General features: G+C 39.9%; 2 protein-coding genes across 2 annotated transcripts; both read left to right on the top strand.

The window, feature by feature from the left end:
* The first annotated feature begins 668 nt into the window (after positions 1-668).
* LOC146639236 (katanin p80 WD40 repeat-containing subunit B1-like) lies at positions 669-8,812 on the top strand. The gene is made up of 10 exons (XM_085351064.1): positions 669-681; positions 4,018-4,115; positions 4,843-4,958; positions 6,034-6,105; positions 6,176-6,326; positions 6,411-6,604; positions 7,097-7,187; positions 7,757-7,841; positions 8,270-8,320; positions 8,523-8,812. The coding sequence occupies exons 1-10, from the start codon at positions 669-671 to the stop codon at positions 8,732-8,734; spliced, it is 1,083 nt and encodes a 360-aa protein (XP_085207190.1). The 3' UTR covers positions 8,735-8,812.
* A 6,804-nt stretch (positions 8,813-15,616) lies between these two features.
* LOC146639235 (uncharacterized) lies at positions 15,617-18,884 on the top strand. The gene is made up of 6 exons (XM_085351057.1): positions 15,617-15,662; positions 16,194-16,291; positions 17,019-17,134; positions 18,210-18,281; positions 18,352-18,502; positions 18,587-18,884. Exons 1-6 carry the CDS (start codon positions 15,617-15,619, stop codon positions 18,830-18,832), a joined length of 729 nt encoding a protein of 242 aa, XP_085207183.1. The 3' UTR covers positions 18,833-18,884.
* Positions 18,885-19,288: the final 404 nt, after the last annotated feature.

Here is a 19,288-nt window from a genome sequence, read left to right as displayed (position 1 = left end):
TCTACGCAGAGTCTAAGTTCTACCTCGCTCTTAATCGCACCGACCCGCAACAGCTTCCAGAGCACAATTTTTTCCTGCTTGTTCGCTCCCCGCTCTGGTCCCGAATGCGCTGCTTACCTCGTTTGAAAATTCCCCCCTTAGACCAACTCCGCCTCACTGCGCCCCGCTGCCAATCACATAACCCTTGCACCGCTCCCTTCGCACCCCGGTTAGCCAATCCGCTCCAGCTCTGATTTTACGATCTCCCGCTGATGTTAAGACTATCTTCGAACCCCAGAAGAGATCTGACTTCAGACGTATCAACAACTGGCGCCGCTCAGACTGCTTGCGAGTTCGCATAGGGAGCGGCCGATTTCAACAGCAACTTGCGTCTCTTTCCTTATCCGCATATCATTCGGTAAGTGTTAATCTTCCTCTCTAACTACATTTTTGCATTTTCCTTTTTACCATTCTGTCAATCCTTTCATTTAAAAAAATAAATAAATATCACAATGGTTTGTAACAGGTACAATACACCATCCATCCATCCATTCGCCTCCACTTATCCTTTTCTCAGGCTCGCGCGGTGCGCTGGAGCCTATCCCACGTACAATACACTTTAAAATATATATAAGCTCCACTTTTAACTCCCGTAAAAGTTTATACATTACATGTCTACATCACCTATCATGGCCTCATCGGGTATCTCATATCATCTTGTTATTGTTATGTTATGCTCCTTTGATATTTTGCTAGTTTGCGTGTTTTAAAACTCTTTTTGTTTTTCTTTATATTTTTAGACCCAGATGTGTTAACCTGATCCCTGCGAAACACCAGCTCTGCGTGGATTTTGACCGCGAGTGACCGGATGTTGTTTCCGGCCTGAGGTTGCCTGAAATGCCGTGAGGCTCGTTTGAAAGATTGCGCCCGAGACCAACTCCGCCTCCAAGGCATGCCTACCTTTAGCTGCCACCAGTGAGATATCAGAGCCGGGCTCCACATATCCAATCAGGAGCATGAGCAAGACAGCTTTTGCAGACTCTCCAGAAATATACAAGTCCTTACCAACTGCTCTGCAACCCAGTGTTTCTGGTCCCCTCACTAACATCGCTTTTTGAGATATTTTTTATGAACCACCAAAAAAGCAATTTTACCCCACAGACTGGGTCTGAGGGCAGCAGCGGGGACAAATGATTGTAATGAAGCGACGGACATTTCATGGCTGGTCTTGCATAATCGTGAGTTATTATGTCATATGGTGATAAGTACATAGTTTTGCAAGAGGCATACAAGCACTGTGGAAAAAGTAATCATAAAACTGTTTTTGTGAACACCCTACGTTATGCTTTAAAAAATGTGATACATGTAATGTGATCATCAAAGAACATGATTTTTTAAAAAAAAACAACTTTTATTCTTATGCTTTTAAAGTATGTCAGATTATCTTAAAACACTTATTTGTATGTTATAATGTTTTTCTTACACCATGTGTAATTTTTATAGACACCTTATTCATTGTATCAATGTGTAATTATGTATCTTTGATAAATAAATAAAATATTTAATCTTGTATTTGTGTACTTTCTGGTGATTCAATAAAAAATTAGTCACATATCGCTCTGATAAACACAGATGGCTGAAAGAAATGTTTGATGGAACAAAGGAAACAAGTGTCTTGCTGCTAAACTTTTAAGTCACCATGGTTTAAATGAGAAAGTCTGTATGTAAAACATGAAAAACTCCAAACCCGGTTTAACTACAAAGGTGTACTCATTTCTTTGTAATGGTACTTTACTGTTCCAATGAAACAAAAAGAAAATCTCATTTTTAAAGTACATTTTTCGGCCATCCTGACCTATTTTCAGGGGCAAGAATGTTGATGTTAGACTGTGTTTTAAATCAGGTTGTGATCTTAAACTAACTATCACAGCACTGATTTCAGTTGTAATGTCAATTAGAATCCCAATTTGGCTTTTCTCCAGTCAGTGTTATGGTGAAATTTAACTTGTTCTTTTGTGTAATTGCACATGGCCCAGCAAAGGACCCCTTAGTAAACTGTACAGCATAAGTTTTCAATTCACTTTTGTCAGAAAACTTCACAGTATGAGAAGTTACAGCACAGTTTCTCCAAACGTGTGGTTCTTTTTCAGCCAGCGTGCTTTTAGAGCATCTACATTAGCTCATGTAGTAAAAGTACAATCAGTAAGTGTACTTTAACATTTGAGATTCCGAGTCACTCTTGCTTAGATCATGTGAACTATATCATGAACCTTTTTTTGTATAATGCATCAAACGTGTTCAAATCAGTTTATTTTCAATTTATTTTAACTAGAGACAAGCAACTCCTTTTTAGCTTCTGTTATGTATTTACCTCTCACACCTTAATCTAGATGTTAGTGTTCTCAGAGTTAACATGTCTCATGTTGCCATGTTGTATTTCTAATACCCAGCCTCAGTGTTCGCCCTGTTGACCCTCAAATCCAAACACCAATGATCTAGATATTCACAACATTCATAAGGAGATTCTTAAGGTCTTAAGTTTTGTTGTTTTTATGTTTTTATGTTTTACAAAAAAAAAACTTCACATTTTTTATATTTTTAAACGAAAGTGACATGCAAGGATATTTTTCTTTAGTGATGTTGCTTCAGCAATCTCAAATACTAATTATTCTGGGAATTTTTATGGTCAAACTATGTGATTTTCCAAATGTGTGTGTGTGTGGAGTAAAATGACCTTGTTCTTATGATGTTGTCACCGTGAATCATTTAGGATTAACAACACAAATTGTATCGATAGCAGAAACAGTCTTATAACTTATAATTCTCACACGTTACCGCTAGTTTTACAAACGCAGTCTTCTTCAGCTCTGTTTATGTAGCTTTTATGAAACTGATTTTCCATAGTACAAGTAGAATTTAATTTTTCTTTGCTCTCCAGTATAAATGCAATAATTTGCAGGCTTTTTACTGAAACTCTCACAATGCAACACTCAATGCTCAGAGCTTCATATATCAACAGCTCTGAAAATATCTTCTTTTTTAAAGTAATGTAGGACAGGATCTCTCACTCTCTGTGTCTCAAAAAAAACCCAACTAAACTGGCAATCACCACTAAACAAATGAAAGTAGTTTATGGCTTTTTTATCAGCTGCATTTCTTTCATTTATGTATTGATCCCATTGTTTATTGGTAATGCTTTTAGGTCACTGTTTTAGCATGTCTGCCTCACACTCCATTTAAACAGTTTAACAGATAGTGGGAGGAAGGTGGCATTGGAGTTTGTTGGGTGCTCCTTCTGAGACCGATCTGTTGCAGTCTGTTTGGCCACAGCTGTGGGTGCCTTCTTTGCTGATCGCTTTATTCTCTCTTCTAGCATACTCCTTAATCTTATCCAATTTCAGTTTATCCAACAACAGATGCAGCCTGTGATCCACTCATTTTAAGCATTCAACATAAGCAGCATGCCAAAATCCAAAACAAAGGCAACAGCAATTCCTTCAAACTCAGGTGAACGCCTGCAGAGCCACAGCACACACACACACCAAACCGAATAGCAAACGTAGCGGTGGGCGTGTCACAAAAACATCTTCTATGGTCAGAATCCAAACTGCGTTCAAACAAACAATACGCAGCACAAAAACACAGTTTACATACCACCGTCGTCTTCTCCTTATCTGTCAGACTAGCCGATTTTATGGGTGTCACTGTGCGCCAAAGCCGAGGACGCTCAGAATGATTCGGATTAAACTGTGTCAGTCGGAGCTTTTATGGAGTCTTACAGTAAACGGATTATTGCATTTAAAAGAACTGAGAGACTTCAATTTAATTTTGTTTATGCAGCGCCAAATCACAACATCAGTCACCTCAATGCGCTTTATACTTTAAGATCTACATACAGAGAAAAACCAACAATCATATGACCTCCTATGAGCACTTTGGCGACAGTGGGAAGGAAAAACTCCAGAACCAGGCTCAGGGCTTCTACTTTCCTTCAAAATAAAAGCTTCACATGAGTCTCGATAGCAAAAATCTGACCAGTGTTGGTGTTGCAGGGTCACACTCAGGCTGTGAGGAGTTTGGCCTTCAGTCCTGATGGGAAGTGGTTAGCTTCAGCGAGCGACGACTGCACCGTCAAGGTACGACCTGATCTGACGTCTCACCTTTAATGTAAAAAATATATTTTAAGGATTGTTTTTCCCGGTACTTACATGTTGTGGTAACTCTGACTCTGTAACAGTAGATGCTGAGAAACCTTCAGAGTAACTATAACCTGCAGGAGTTACACGATGCTGTGAATGTAAACTGTGAAGCAGAACATCAGCAGCAGGAAACTGTGCAGAAAGGCTGGAAGACGTTAAAATGTTCCAGCTGGTCCTGGTTCATGTTTGGTAGTCACGTGTTCCCATAAAATAAAACGAGCGATTGAATCGCAACATTTTTAGATTCTTCTACATTTTAAAATGGTTTTAAAAGGTCCGTCTGTTGAATCACTTCAGTGTTTTAGGATTTTTAAGATCCATCTTTTCTATTAAAATAGTTTTCAGGACACTTCTTGACCCAGGTTCAGTTACATTTATTTAAATAAAGTAATAAGCTGGTGATGTGTAACGACTCGTTAGGCTAACATTTCATCGATGTTTAGAATTAAGTTTCATTTCAATTGCAGCGGTCGGATGTTCGGGTGTTTGAGAGCATCTTGGGAATTTAAAAGTGTGAACATGATGTGTTTATTCTGTAAATGCTGTGAAAGCATCAAACCGGCAGCATCCTGTAATAAAATCGCTCATTCTGATTGGCTGAAGGAGGTGAGCTCTGCTCTCTTCCTGTTCGATGACCTCAGCCCTGTCCTCTTGTCTCCATCAGCTGTGGGACCTGGCTCAGGGGAAAACCATCACGGAATTCAAATCTCACACCGCCGCCGTCAACATCGTCCAGTTCCACCCCAACGAGTACCTGCTGGCCTCCGGAAGCTCCGACAGGTACGTCGCCGCAGGCCGAGCGCCCGAGACGCAGCAGCTCGGAGCTGAAGGAGCGACTCATGAGTGGAATCAGTGTTTGTGACACTTTGTGGCTCGTTTAGTTTTTCTGTTTCATGAAGCTCAGAGGCTGCGCGAGGTTGTCCTCTCTCTGTGCCGCCAAGATTTTATTTTGGTGCTGAGTTTGATTGTTTGTGGCATTTTTTAAAATGTAACATTTCTTTTAGTCTGAAATTCTTTTACTTTTTTTCACATACATGTCCTGTGTCTTCTACATGTCCTCTGCATGTGCCACTAAATCATACATTTATAACTAAAAGTAAACAGGAAATATAATATAAATATAATAAAATGGAAATAATAACTCATCCTTTCTCCAACACAACCAGCAAGTGCACTCAGTATTTAATCATTTCTTTATTTTTGCATATGAAGTATAAATAAGTATTCCAACATGAATCACTTAAATTGATTATTATGTTTAATTTGAGGACATCGACCTGGTGTTAGAGACAGTTTATAAGTTACACCAGCAAGCAAAGCTGTAGTTTGTGGCCTGATTTTCCGATTGTCATGTGATCGTGATGGAGCCGTTAAAGCTTTGAATGTGTCACTTCAAAGAAATGAGACATTTTGTAGGTTTTGGCCTGTTTTAGTGACAGAACAGGGAGCAGGGTCATTTTTATCTCAAACAGTTTATTGATGGAATAAATCTTACTCTCATTTATGAGAATAAGAAGTGACTCAAACACATACTTTCTTCAATTAATTATAAAAATGTCTTTAGCTTAGCTTGTAGTTAGAGCTGGGTTAGGCGACCCTAACCATCCCTCAGGTTCCTGGGGACTTCCCATGATGCACTGAGAGGTGCACTTTGCCCTCCACTCCCTCTTTTGTTCGTGTTTCGTTCCTCTTTTCTCTTTCTCCTCATTTACTGACTTGTCACTGCTGACCGTGGATCTGTTGGAGGTCTCTTCCTGTTCCTCAGCCGTGTTGTAGCGTCTTCACCTGACACTATAAAACACCTACAGGTGTCTCTAATGAGCTGCAGCTGTATGAACTCTGCATGTGCTTGCAGGACCATCAAGCTGTGGGATCTGGAGAAGTTTACGATGATCGGCTCGTTGGAGGGCGACACGACTCCGGTCAGGTGAGTTTTTCCCCGTTGCAGCAGGGTGTAACTGGAATGTGACCTCTGACCCCTGTCCCTGTGGTTTCAGGTGTATATGTTTTAGCCCAGATGGCTCCTGCCTGTACAGCGGCGCCACGGACTCGCTGCGGGTCTTCGGCTGGGAACCGGACCGCTGCTTTGACGCGGTGCCGGTGAGCTGGGGAAAGGTGTCTGACCTCGCCATCTGCAACCAGCAGCTGGTGTGTAGCTCCGCCCACCGCTCAGTAACAGTACTGTGCAGAAGTTTTAGGTAATCTTAATCTTCCACCTTCTCCACATGTCAGATCGGCGTGTCTCATCAGCTGTCGAGTGTGTCGTCCTACGTGGTCGATCTGAAGAGGGTAAAGAAGAGCGGTGGCGCCGTGATCCAGGGGATCATCCAGGACGACCAGCCGCTCACAGAGCCGAAGAAGGACCCCAAAGGAGCGGCACTGCGAAAGAACTACGAGAGACCCACGACCACCTGCAGATCGCAGAGGTACGGCACACTGAGAGACAGGAGAAAATACTCCAGATACTGCAAGTACTGACTCCTGGATTTAAAGTTTTATACATGAGCCACTGGTTTCATTCATCAAACACTCAGATCACATGTCATATATATATATATATATATATATATATATATATATATATATATATATATATATATATAATAAATATATATATATATAATAAATATATATATATATAATAAATAAATATATATATATATATATATATATATATATATATATATATAATAATATATATATATAATAATATATATATATTATTATATATATATAATAAATATATATATATATAATAAATATATATATATATATATATATATATATATATATATAAAATCTTATTTGACTTCAGTGGAAAAGTTTCGCTTCCAGATTCTTTAATAAAAGTAAATAAAGTAAAAAATTTGCAGTTTTTCTTCTAAAAACAAACAAACAAATGTTTGTGATGTCATCAGGTTGAAGCACCGTTCAGAGTCTGACAGGCGGAGCCCCGAAGGGGAGAGGCGGAGCCCTAGCGAGGACGTGTCATGGTCCTGGGCCATGTGGGCCCAGTATTCTTAGTTTTCATGTATTTTTGTATTTTGTTCTTTATTTAGGCCATGCTTCCTGGGTTGATCTGTTACGTTGTTCCTTATGTGTTTTCCCTTCGTGACTCTTACCCCCTGTGTGCCCCTCTGTGTATTTATGAGCCCTCGTCTCTCTTTGTGCTTTATTCTATGTTTTCCCCAGCCCGTTATGTCTGCGTTCTCCCCGTGCTCTCTCTCCTCCTGTCTGAACCTCTGTGCCTGTACCCGTCAGCGTTATGTTCACCCCGCCCTGTCTCGTTATGGTTATCTGTGTCACCTGTGTTCCCCGTGTGTTCCCACTTTCCTCGTTAACCCTCTGTGTATTTCTGTCTGCGTCTTCCTCTGTTCGGCGTCGCGTTCTCCCTCATGTTGTGTGTGTTCCTCCCTGTGTTTCTTGGCGAGCTTTGTATTTAGTTTTCCCAGTTTAGTTTTGTATTTCCTACGTTCTGCCGTGCCAGCATTAAAGCTGTGTTCTTTAAGTTTATCCCCGTGTCTGTGAGTCTGCATCTTGGGTCCTTCTCCTGCCTGCCACACAACGAACCATGACAGGACGAGGCGGACGAGAAGCTGTCGTCTGCTGAGATCCACAACGCCGAGGACTACAAGGCCATCTTCCAGCCAAAGAGCGCCATCTGTAGGTGGACCCGGAGCATCGCAGCTCAGATGTTGAATAACGAATACAGTTATACGTACATACAACGAGATCTGTGAAATATTGCTATTGAAAAGGACGCTGAGTTCATCTTTAATCAACACTGCACCAACAAAATCTGTGTTTAGTTTCCCCGAAAGCTTCTATTTCCTCACCTGTTGATCCACCTGCAGCATCGCCATCAGTTCTGCTCTGGCTGATTTTGAGAAGCAGGCCATATTTGAAAAGTGAGAGGAGTAAACATTACTCGCTGTAAGAGCCAAACAGGATGGGAGGATCTGATTGGTTCTTTGTGCCTTTTTAAAATATTCATCCTAATGAGGACAAAGACACTCTCGTCATTTCTTCTTTTGTTTTCATGTCGTCACATTTATTTTGCAGTCTGAGCTCCTCGTTCTCCTCTCTTCCAGCTCGCACTCCTCCTAAGATGTCGGAGCCTTTTCCCGCTCCTCCAGAGGACGGTGAGTCCAGCACAGCTTCACGTTTCTGTGAGACATCAGGAGACGACGCGCCTCCGACGTTTCAGTTTATAGATGAAACACGAACAATAAATCACGTGTTCGACAGTGAAAAACACACGACACAAAAACACACGACAGAGGTGTTTCAGCTCCTGTTTTGTGGTTACTGGGTCGTTTCCTGATGATTTCTTCTTCTGCTCAGAGTCCATTTTGGCGATCAGCCGGCAGCTGAAGGACATAAAGTCTCATTTTCCTGATAAACAGCAGGTCAGTGAACGCAGCAGCCGTGTGTCTGTGTGGAAACATGGACGCCTTAGGACAGCGGACTATAAATGCAACGAACCTATCAGAGCTCAAATACCTGCTGTTTACAACAAAGTAGTCCTCCAGCCGCTCGGTTTTCTCTTTCTTTAGTTAAAGATTTTTCTTTGTCTTCAGAAAATCAGTTTAATTCAAAACCATCTAAAACCTTTAACAGCTGTGTGACTTTGGTCTGAGTGCGGTTATATGAGAGGTTTTATGAGTCTAAATTAACAACTAAAATGATGTGTGAGAAATTATTTTGTAATAAATGAAGGCCATCATTCTTCTTGTGGCTTCATCAACAGTGCTCCCTCTGATCTCTGCCACAACAGAAACCTTAGGACACGCAAGGACAATAATTTTACTGACAGTAGTACCATCAGTCACACCTAAAAGAAAGCAAGCACAGCTACACAGTAATTAGGCTCTATAATATTGATGCTAATTGACTGAGAAAGAGTTAGGTGTCAAAAGAGAGTGATATTATACCCCTTTCGTCAAACGCAGTGATTTATGACCCCCTTAATTGATTTATGACCCCTAATTAAATTATCCCCTAATTAAATTATTCATGAGCTCCGGAAGTAGGAAGTAATTAAATAATAAAAATATGATATTCATAAAAATATGATATTCATAAAAATATAATTGATTATTTAGAAAGTTTCTTATATATCAAAATAGCATTCTTTTATTTCTTTAAGCAATTAAATTTTTATTTTTATTTTTTTTTATGCTCAAAAAACGCCATCTGGTGGCGGGTCAGTGTGTGTGTGTGTGCGCGCGCGCGCGCCCGAGGCTGTGTGTCTGGGCGCGCGGGGTGCGCCCGTGTCTCCGGACCGTGCTCTCTCGGGCTCCGTGCTCATGTGTTTAAAAATGTATTAAACCATATTAAAATTGTTTAGTTAAACTTGTGCTTTTGTAACGTTCAGTATGGCCACAAACACATGCTGCATGCCTTGGGGGAAAACTTTATTTAGATTTATATGCATTTGTAGATTTAGAATAAAACTCATACTCAGAAAAAATTCGCGATCCCCTAACCCTCCTTAGATACATAAGCAGGGAAAACTCCTTAAAAAACCCTCCGCTATTTCTCCAAAACCCTACAATAACTTGTTAGGGTACCCCCTCTATTCCCAAAACCTTATATTCGATAACAGGGAAAATCCTGAAAAAATCCTTAGTCTTTTTTCTGAAATTCAGCGCCCCGCGGCTCCCTTCATGCTCAGCCAAACAAAGCCAAAACTCCTTTTAAAAATTTCTCCGCGATTTCTCCAAAACCCCTAGAATAACTTGTTAGCTACCCCTCTATTCCCCAAAAAAAAGCGCTATAATCCAAAAACATTGGGAAAGCTCCTTACTCTTTTTTCTTCAAAAACTTGCCTCTTGCTAGCTACCTCTAAAATTCTACGCAGAGTCTAAGTTCTACCTCGCTCTTAATCGCACCGACCCGCAACAGCTTCCAGAGCACAATTTTTTCCTGCTTGTTCGCTCCCCGCTCTGGTCCCGAATGCGCTGCTTACCTCGTTTGAAAATTCCCCCCTTAGACCAACTCCGCCTCACTGCGCCCCGCTGCCAATCACATAACCCTTGCACCGCTCCCTTCGCACCCCGGTTAGCCAATCCGCTCCAGCTCTGATTTTACGATCTCCCGCTGATGTTAAGACTATCTTCGAACCCCAGAAGAGATCTGACTTCAGACGTATCAACAACTGGCGCCGCTCAGACTGCTTGCGAGTTCGCATAGGGAGCGGCCGATTTCAACAGCAACTTGCGTCTCTTTCCTTATCCGCATATCATTCGGTAAGTGTTAATCTTCCTCTCTAACTACATTTTTGCATTTTCCTTTTTACCATTCTGTCAATCCTTTCATTTAAAAAAATAAATAAATATCACAATGGTTTGTAACAGGTACAATACACCATCCATCCATCCATTCGCCTCCACTTATCCTTTTCTCAGGCTCGCGCGGTGCGCTGGAGCCTATCCCACGTACAATACACTTTAAAATATATATAAGCTCCACTTTTAACTCCCGTAAAAGTTTATACATTACATGTCTACATCACCTATCATGGCCTCATCGGGTATCTCATATCATCTTGTTATTGTTATGTTATGCTCCTTTGATATTTTGCTAGTTTGCGTGTTTTAAAACTCTTTTTGTTTTTCTTTATATTTTTAGACCCAGATGTGTTAACCTGATCCCTGCGAAACACCAGCTCTGCGTGGATTTTGACCGCGAGTGACCGGATGTTGTTTCCGGCCTGAGGTTGCCTGAAATGCCGTGAGGCTCGTTTGAAAGATTGCGCCCGAGACCAACTCCGCCTCCAAGGCATGCCTACCTTTAGCTGCCACCAGTGAGATATCAGAGCCGGGCTCCACATATCCAATCAGGAGCATGAGCAAGACAGCTTTTGCAGACTCTCCAGAAATATACAAGTCCTTACCAACTGCTCTGCAACCCAGTGTTTCTGGTCCCCTCACTAACATCGCTTTTTGAGATATTTTTTATGAACCACCAAAAAAGCAATTTTACCCCACAGACTGGGTCTGAGGGCAGCAGCGGGGACAAATGATTGTAATGAAGCGACGGACATTTCATGGCTGGTCTTGCATAATCGTGAGTTATTATGTCATATGGTGATAAGTACATAGTTTTGCAAGAGGCATACAAGCACTGTGGAAAAAGTAATCATAAAACTGTTTTTGTGAACACCCTACGTTATGCTTTAAAAAATGTGATACATGTAATGTGATCATCAAAGAACATGATTTTTTAAAAAAAAACAACTTTTATTCTTATGCTTTTAAAGTATGTCAGATTATCTTAAAACACTTATTTGTATGTTATAATGTTTTTCTTACACCATGTGTAATTTTTATAGACACCTTATTCATTGTATCAATGTGTAATTATGTATCTTTGATAAATAAATAAAATATTTAATCTTGTATTTGTGTACTTTCTGGTGATTCAATAAAAAATTAGTCACATATCGCTCTGATAAACACAGATGGCTGAAAGAAATGTTTGATGGAACAAAGGAAACAAGTGTCTTGCTGCTAAACTTTTAAGTCACCATGGTTTAAATGAGAAAGTCTGTATGTAAAACATGAAAAACTCCAAACCCGGTTTAACTACAAAGGTGTACTCATTTCTTTGTAATGGTACTTTACTGTTCCAATGAAACAAAAAGAAAATCTCATTTTTAAAGTACATTTTTCGGCCATCCTGACCTATTTTCAGGGGCAAGAATGTTGATGTTAGACTGTGTTTTAAATCAGGTTGTGATCTTAAACTAACTATCACAGCACTGATTTCAGTTGTAATGTCAATTAGAATCCCAATTTGGCTTTTCTCCAGTCAGTGTTATGGTGAAATTTAACTTGTTCTTTTGTGTAATTGCACATGGCCCAGCAAAGGACCCCTTAGTAAACTGTACAGCATAAGTTTTCAATTCACTTTTGTCAGAAAACTTCACAGTATGAGAAGTTACAGCACAGTTTCTCCAAACGTGTGGTTCTTTTTCAGCCAGCGTGCTTTTAGAGCATCTACATTAGCTCATGTAGTAAAAGTACAATCAGTAAGTGTACTTTAACATTTGAGATTCCGAGTCACTCTTGCTTAGATCATGTGAACTATATCATGAACCTTTTTTTGTATAATGCATCAAACGTGTTCAAATCAGTTTATTTTCAATTTATTTTAACTAGAGACAAGCAACTCCTTTTTAGCTTCTGTTATGTATTTACCTCTCACACCTTAATCTAGATGTTAGTGTTCTCAGAGTTAACATGTCTCATGTTGCCATGTTGTATTTCTAATACCCAGCCTCAGTGTTCGCCCTGTTGACCCTCAAATCCAAACACCAATGATCTAGATATTCACAACATTCATAAGGAGATTCTTAAGGTCTTAAGTTTTGTTGTTTTTATGTTTTTATGTTTTACAAAAAAAAAACTTCACATTTTTTATATTTTTAAACGAAAGTGACATGCAAGGATATTTTTCTTTAGTGATGTTGCTTCAGCAATCTCAAATACTAATTATTCTGGGAATTTTTATGGTCAAACTATGTGATTTTCCAAATGTGTGTGTGTGTGGAGTAAAATGACCTTGTTCTTATGATGTTGTCACCGTGAATCATTTAGGATTAACAACACAAATTGTATCGATAGCAGAAACAGTCTTATAACTTATAATTCTCACACGTTACCGCTAGTTTTACAAACGCAGTCTTCTTCAGCTCTGTTTATGTAGCTTTTATGAAACTGATTTTCCATAGTACAAGTAGAATTTAATTTTTCTTTGCTCTCCAGTATAAATGCAATAATTTGCAGGCTTTTTACTGAAACTCTCACAATGCAACACTCAATGCTCAGAGCTTCATATATCAACAGCTCTGAAAATATCTTCTTTTTTAAAGTAATGTAGGACAGGATCTCTCACTCTCTGTGTCTCAAAAAAAACCCAACTAAACTGGCAATCACCACTAAACAAATGAAAGTAGTTTATGGCTTTTTTATCAGCTGCATTTCTTTCATTTATGTATTGATCCCATTGTTTATTGGTAATGCTTTTAGGTCACCGTTTTAGCATGTCTGCCTCACACTCCATTTAAACAGTTTAACAGATAGTGGGAGGAAGGTGGCATTGGAGTTTGTTGGGTGCTCCTTCTGAGACCGATCTGTTGCAGTCTGTTTGGCCACAGCTGTGGGTGCCTTCTTTGCTGATCGCTTTATTCTCTCTTCTAGCATACTCCTTAATCTTATCCAATTTCAGTTTATCCAACAACAGATGCAGCCTGTGATCCACTCATTTTAAGCATTCAACATAAGCAGCATGCCAAAATCCAAAACAAAGGCAACAGCAATTCCTTCAAACTCAGGTGAACGCCTGCAGAGCCACAGCACACACACACACCAAACCGAATAGCAAACGTAGCGGTGGGCGTGTCACAAAAACATCTTCTATGGTCAGAATCCAAACTGCGTTCAAACAAACAATACGCAGCACAAAAACACAGTTTACATACCACCGTCGTCTTCTCCTTATCTGTCAGACTAGCCGATTTTATGGGTGTAGTGTAGTGATGGGATTTCCGGCTCTTTTTAGAGATCCGGCTCTTTCGGTTCGGCTCACTAAAAAGAGCCGGCTCTTTCGGCTCCGAACCGGCTCTTCAGGTTGTTTTGTTGCTTTAATTAATTTATTATTAACAATAATATAAAATTATGCACAAAAGGAATTACTAACATAAAAACAAGTGGTTTTATTTATATATGTTTATATATAAATATATGCGGTGGCCCCTAGAGACAAAACACGTACAAACTCCAAAACACATTTCTAGCATGAACTGAACTTCCAAAGCAGAGCTACTAGATCACTTAAATTACACAATTGAAAGCATGTGTGTATTGTTTGTGTATTTATACACAGGCACTCATATATATATTCAAATAATTTAAAAAAAAGTTCATTTACCTGTTATTACCACACACCAAATCCGGTCGTTGGTACTTGCTGGCTTGTGTAGCCACAAGATAACAAAGGCTCAACACTGCGCCCAGCATCCTGGAGCACTTCTGTTGTCTTTTGTACGTGTTTTGAGTTTTTATATGCTTCTGAGTTTTTATATGCTTCTGAGTTTTTACGTGCTTCGGAGTTTGTACGTGTTTTTACGTGTTTTGGAGTTTGTACGTGTTTTTACGTGTTTTGGAGTTTGTACATGCTTCAGAGTTCGTACGTGATTTGAAGTTTGTATGTGCTTTGTCTCTAGGGGCCACCGTAAATATACTTTTATTTATTCACTCCACATAAAATGTAATAAATAAATCATATAATACAAAAATCAACTATTCACATTTCAAGTTTTAACTATTTAAATTTCAGCTTTTTCCTTTCACAAATTTAAAGTGAAAAGAACACAAAACACTGCAAACCACAACACAATTAAATATAAATTATAATAATATGAAAACTAAAAGAACATGCATATTCTCTGTCATATGGACCTGCATGAATAAACTTTCTCAATCCTTTATCTCTTTCTTAAGGTCTTAAGTTTTGTTGTTTTTATGTTTTTATGTTTTACAAAAAAAAAACTTCACATTTTTTATATTTTTAAACGAAAGTGACATGCAAGGATATTTTTCTTTAGTGATGTTGCTTCAGCAATCTCAAATACTAATTATTCTGGGAATTTTTATGGTCAAACTATGTGATTTTCCAAATGTGTGTGTGTGTGGAGTAAAATGACCTTGTTCTTATGATGTTGTCACCGTGAATCATTTAGGATTAACAACACAAATTGTATCGATAGCAGAAACAGTCTTATAACTTATAATTCTCACACGTTACCGCTAGTTTTACAAACGCAGTCTTCTTCAGCTCTGTTTATGTAGCTTTTATGAAACTGATTTTCCATAGTACAAGTAGAATTTAATTTTTCTTTGCTCTCCAGTATAAATGCAATAATTTGCAGGCTTTTTACTGAAACTCTCACAATGCAACACTCAATGCTCAGAGCTTCATATATCAACAGCTCTGAAAATATCTTCTTTTTTAAAGTAATGTAGGACAGGATCTCTCACTCTCTGTGTCTCAAAAAAAACCCAACTAAACTGGCAATCACCACTAAACAAATGAAAGTAGTTTATGGCTTTTTTATCAGCTGCATTTCTTTCATTTATGTATTGATCCCATTGTTTATTGGTAATGCTTTTAGGTCACTGTTTTAGCATGTCTGCCTCACACTCCATTTAAACAGTTTAACAGATAGTGGGAGGAAGGTGGCATTGGAGTTTGTTGGGTGCTCCTTCTGAGACCGATCTGTTGCAGTCTGTTTGGCCACAGCTGTGGGTGCCTTCTTTGCTGATCGCTTTATTCTCTCTTCTAGCATACTCCTTAATCTTATCCAATTTCAGTTTATCCAACAACAGATGCAGCCTGTGATCCACTCATTTTAAGCATTCAACATAAGCAGCATGCCAAAATCCAAAACAAAGGCAACAGCAATTCCTTCAAACTCAGGTGAACGCCTGCAGAGCCACAGCACACACACACACCAAACCGAATAGCAAACGTAGCGGTGGGCGTGTCACAAAAACATCTTCTATGGTCAGAATCCAAACTGCGTTCAAACAAACAATACGCAGCACAAAAACACAGTTTACATACCACCGTCGTCTTCTCCTTATCTGTCAGACTAGCCGATTTTATGGGTGTCACTGTGCGCCAAAGCCGAGGACGCTCAGAATGATTCGGATTAAACTGTGTCAGTCGGAGCTTTTATGGAGTCTTACAGTAAACGGATTATTGCATTTAAAAGAACTGAGAGACTTCAATTTAATTTTGTTTATGCAGCGCCAAATCACAACATCAGTCACCTCAATGCGCTTTATACTTTAAGATCTACATACAGAGAAAAACCAACAATCATATGACCTCCTATGAGCACTTTGGCGACAGTGGGAAGGAAAAACTCCAGAACCAGGCTCAGGGCTTCTACTTTCCTTCAAAATAAAAGCTTCACATGAGTCTCGATAGCAAAAATCTGACCAGTGTTGGTGTTGCAGGGTCACACTCAGGCTGTGAGGAGTTTGGCCTTCAGTCCTGATGGGAAGTGGTTAGCTTCAGCGAGCGACGACTGCACCGTCAAGGTACGACCTGATCTGACGTCTCACCTTTAATGTAAAAAATATATTTTAAGGATTGTTTTTCCCGGTACTTACATGTTGTGGTAACTCTGACTCTGTAACAGTAGATGCTGAGAAACCTTCAGAGTAACTATAACCTGCAGGAGTTACACGATGCTGTGAATGTAAACTGTGAAGCAGAACATCAGCAGCAGGAAACTGTGCAGAAAGGCTGGAAGACGTTAAAATGTTCCAGCTGGTCCTGGTTCATGTTTGGTAGTCACGTGTTCCCATAAAATAAAACGAGCGATTGAATCGCAACATTTTTAGATTCTTCTACATTTTAAAATGGTTTTAAAAGGTCCGTCTGTTGAATCACTTCAGTGTTTTAGGATTTTTAAGATCCATCTTTTCTATTAAAATAGTTTTCAGGACACTTCTTGACCCAGGTTCAGTTACATTTATTTAAATAAAGTAATAAGCTGGTGATGTGTAACGACTCGTTAGGCTAACATTTCATCGATGTTTAGAATTAAGTTTCATTTCATTTGCAGCGGTCGGATGTTCGGGTGTTTGAGAGCATCTTGGGAATTTAAAAGTGTGAACATGATGTGTTTATTCTGTAAATGCTGTGAAAGCATCAAACCGGCAGCATCCTGTAATAAAATCGCTCATTCTGATTGGCTGAAGGAGGTGAGCTCTGCTCTCTTCCTGTTCGATGACCTCAGCCCTGTCCTCTTGTCTCCATCAGCTGTGGGACCTGGCTCAGGGGAAAACCATCACGGAATTCAAATCTCACACCGCCGCCGTCAACATCGTCCAGTTCCACCCCAACGAGTACCTGCTGGCCTCCGGAAGCTCCGACAGGTACGTCGCCGCAGGCCGAGCGCCCGAGACGCAGCAGCTCGGAGCTGAAGGAGCGACTCATGAGTGGAATCAGTGTTTGTGACACTTTGTGGCTCGTTTAGTTTTTCTGTTTCATGAAGCTCAGAGGCTGCGCGAGGTTGTCCTCTCTCTGTGCCGCCAAGATTTTATTTTGGTGCTGAGTTTGATTGTTTGTGGCATTTTTTTAAATGTAACATTTCTTTTAGTCTGAAATTCTTTTACTTTTTTTCACATACATGTCCTGTGTCTTCTACATGTCCTCTGCATGTGCCACTAAATCATACATTTATAACTAAAAGTAAACAGGAAATATAATATAAATATAATAAAATGGAAATAATAACTCATCCTTTCTCCAACACAACCAGCAAGTGCACTCAGTATTTAATCATTTCTTTATTTTTGCATATGAAGTATAAATAAGTATTCCAACATGAATCACTTAAATTGATTATTATGTTTAATTTGAGGACATCGACCTGGTGTTAGAGACAGTTTATAAGTTACACCAGCAAGCAAAGCTGTAGTTTGTGGCCTGATTTTCCGATTGTCATGTGATCGTGATGGAGCCGTTAAAGCTTTGAATGTGTCACTTCAAAGAAATGAGACATTTTGTAGGTTTTGGCCTGTTTTAGTGACAGAACAGGGAGCAGGGTCATTTTTATCTCAAACAGTTTATTGATGGAATAAATCTTACTCTCATTTATGAGAATAAGAAGTGACTCAAACACATACTTTCTTCAATTAATTATAAAAATGTCTTTAGCTTAGCTTGTAGTTAGAGCTGGGTTAGGCGACCCTAACCATCCCTCAGGTTCCTGGGGACTTCCCATGATGCACTGAGAGGTGCACTTTGCCCTCCACTCCCTCTTTTGTTCGTGTTTCGTTCCTCTTTTCTCTTTCTCCTCATTTACTGACTTGTCACTGCTGACCGTGGATCTGTTGGAGGTCTCTTCCTGTTCCTCAGCCGTGTTGTAGCGTCTTCACCTGACACTATAAAACACCTACAGGTGTCTCTAATGAGCTGCAGCTGTATGAACTCTGCATGTGCTTGCAGGACCATCAAGCTGTGGGATCTGGAGAAGTTTACGATGATCGGCTCGTTGGAGGGCGACACGACTCCGGTCAGGTGAGTTTTTCCCCGTTGCAGCAGGGTGTAACTGGAATGTGACCTCTGACCCCTGTCCCTGTGGTTTCAGGTGTATATGTTTTAGCCCAGATGGCTCCTGCCTGTACAGCGGCGCCACGGACTCGCTGCGGGTCTTCGGCTGGGAACCGGACCGCTGCTTTGACGCGGTGCCGGTGAGCTGGGGAAAGGTGTCTGACCTCGCCATCTGCAACCAGCAGCTGGTGTGTAGCTCCGCCCACCGCTCAGTAACAGTACTGTGCAGAAGTTTTAGGTAATCTTAATCTTCCACCTTCTCCACATGTCAGATCGGCGTGTCTCATCAGCTGTCGAGTGTGTCGTCCTACGTGGTCGATCTGAAGAGGGTAAAGAAGAGCGGTGGCGCCGTGATCCAGGGGATCATCCAGGACGACCAGCCGCTCACAGAGCCGAAGAAGGACCCCAAAGGAGCGGCACTGCGAAAGAACTACGAGAGACCCACGACCACCTGCAGATCGCAGAGGTACGGCACACTGAGAGACAGGAGAAAATACTCCAGATACTGCAAGTACTGACTCCTGGATTTAAAGTTTTATACATGAGCCACTGGTTTCATTCATCAAACACTCAGATCACATGTCATATATATATATATATATATATATATATATATATAATAAATATATATATATATATAATAAATATATATATATATATAATAAATATATATATATATAATAAATATATATATATATAATAAATAAATATATATATATATATATATATATATATATATATATATATATATATATATATATTATTATATATATATAATAAATATGCTAGCAGGCAAGGCATACATGGAACGCCATAACCAAGTGGCCGGCATAGTGTACAGGAACATCTGTGCCGAGTATAACCTGGAAGTCCCGAGGTCAAAATGGGAGATGCCCCCAAGGGTGGTGGAGAATGACCGAGCTAAGATCCTGTGGGACTTCCAGATACAGACGGACAAAATGGTGGTGGCTAAC

Source organism: Diplotaxodon limnothrissa, linkage group LG1 (genome assembly GCF_057381915.1).
Source record: "Diplotaxodon limnothrissa isolate DT_005_m linkage group LG1, D_limnothrissa_male_GT1.1, whole genome shotgun sequence".
NCBI classification, from domain to species: domain Eukaryota; kingdom Metazoa; phylum Chordata; class Actinopteri; order Cichliformes; family Cichlidae; genus Diplotaxodon; species Diplotaxodon limnothrissa.
Note: the sequence above shows the minus strand (reverse complement) of the source record. Positions and strands in the feature narration are given on the sequence as shown.

What these genes read in the sequence shown, in the direction of transcription:
- LOC146639236 (XM_085351064.1), top strand. An exon ending in GCGACGACTGCACCGTCAAG is followed by an intron (nt 4,116 to 4,842) that starts GTACGACCTGAT and finishes TGTCTCCATCAG; the next exon opens with CTGTGGGACCTGGCTCAGGG. An exon ending in CCAGCCAAAGAGCGCCATCT is followed by an intron (nt 7,842 to 8,269) that starts GTAGGTGGACCC and finishes CCTCTCTTCCAG; the next exon opens with CTCGCACTCCTCCTAAGATG.
- LOC146639235 (XM_085351057.1), top strand. Translation starts at nt 15,617, where the DNA reads ATGCCAAAATCCAAAACAAAGGCAACAGCAATTCCTTCAAACTCAG. An exon ending in AGCAATTCCTTCAAACTCAG is followed by an intron (nt 15,663 to 16,193) that starts GTGAACGCCTGC and finishes AAATCTGACCAG; the next exon opens with TGTTGGTGTTGCAGGGTCAC. An exon ending in GCGACGACTGCACCGTCAAG is followed by an intron (nt 16,292 to 17,018) that starts GTACGACCTGAT and finishes TGTCTCCATCAG; the next exon opens with CTGTGGGACCTGGCTCAGGG.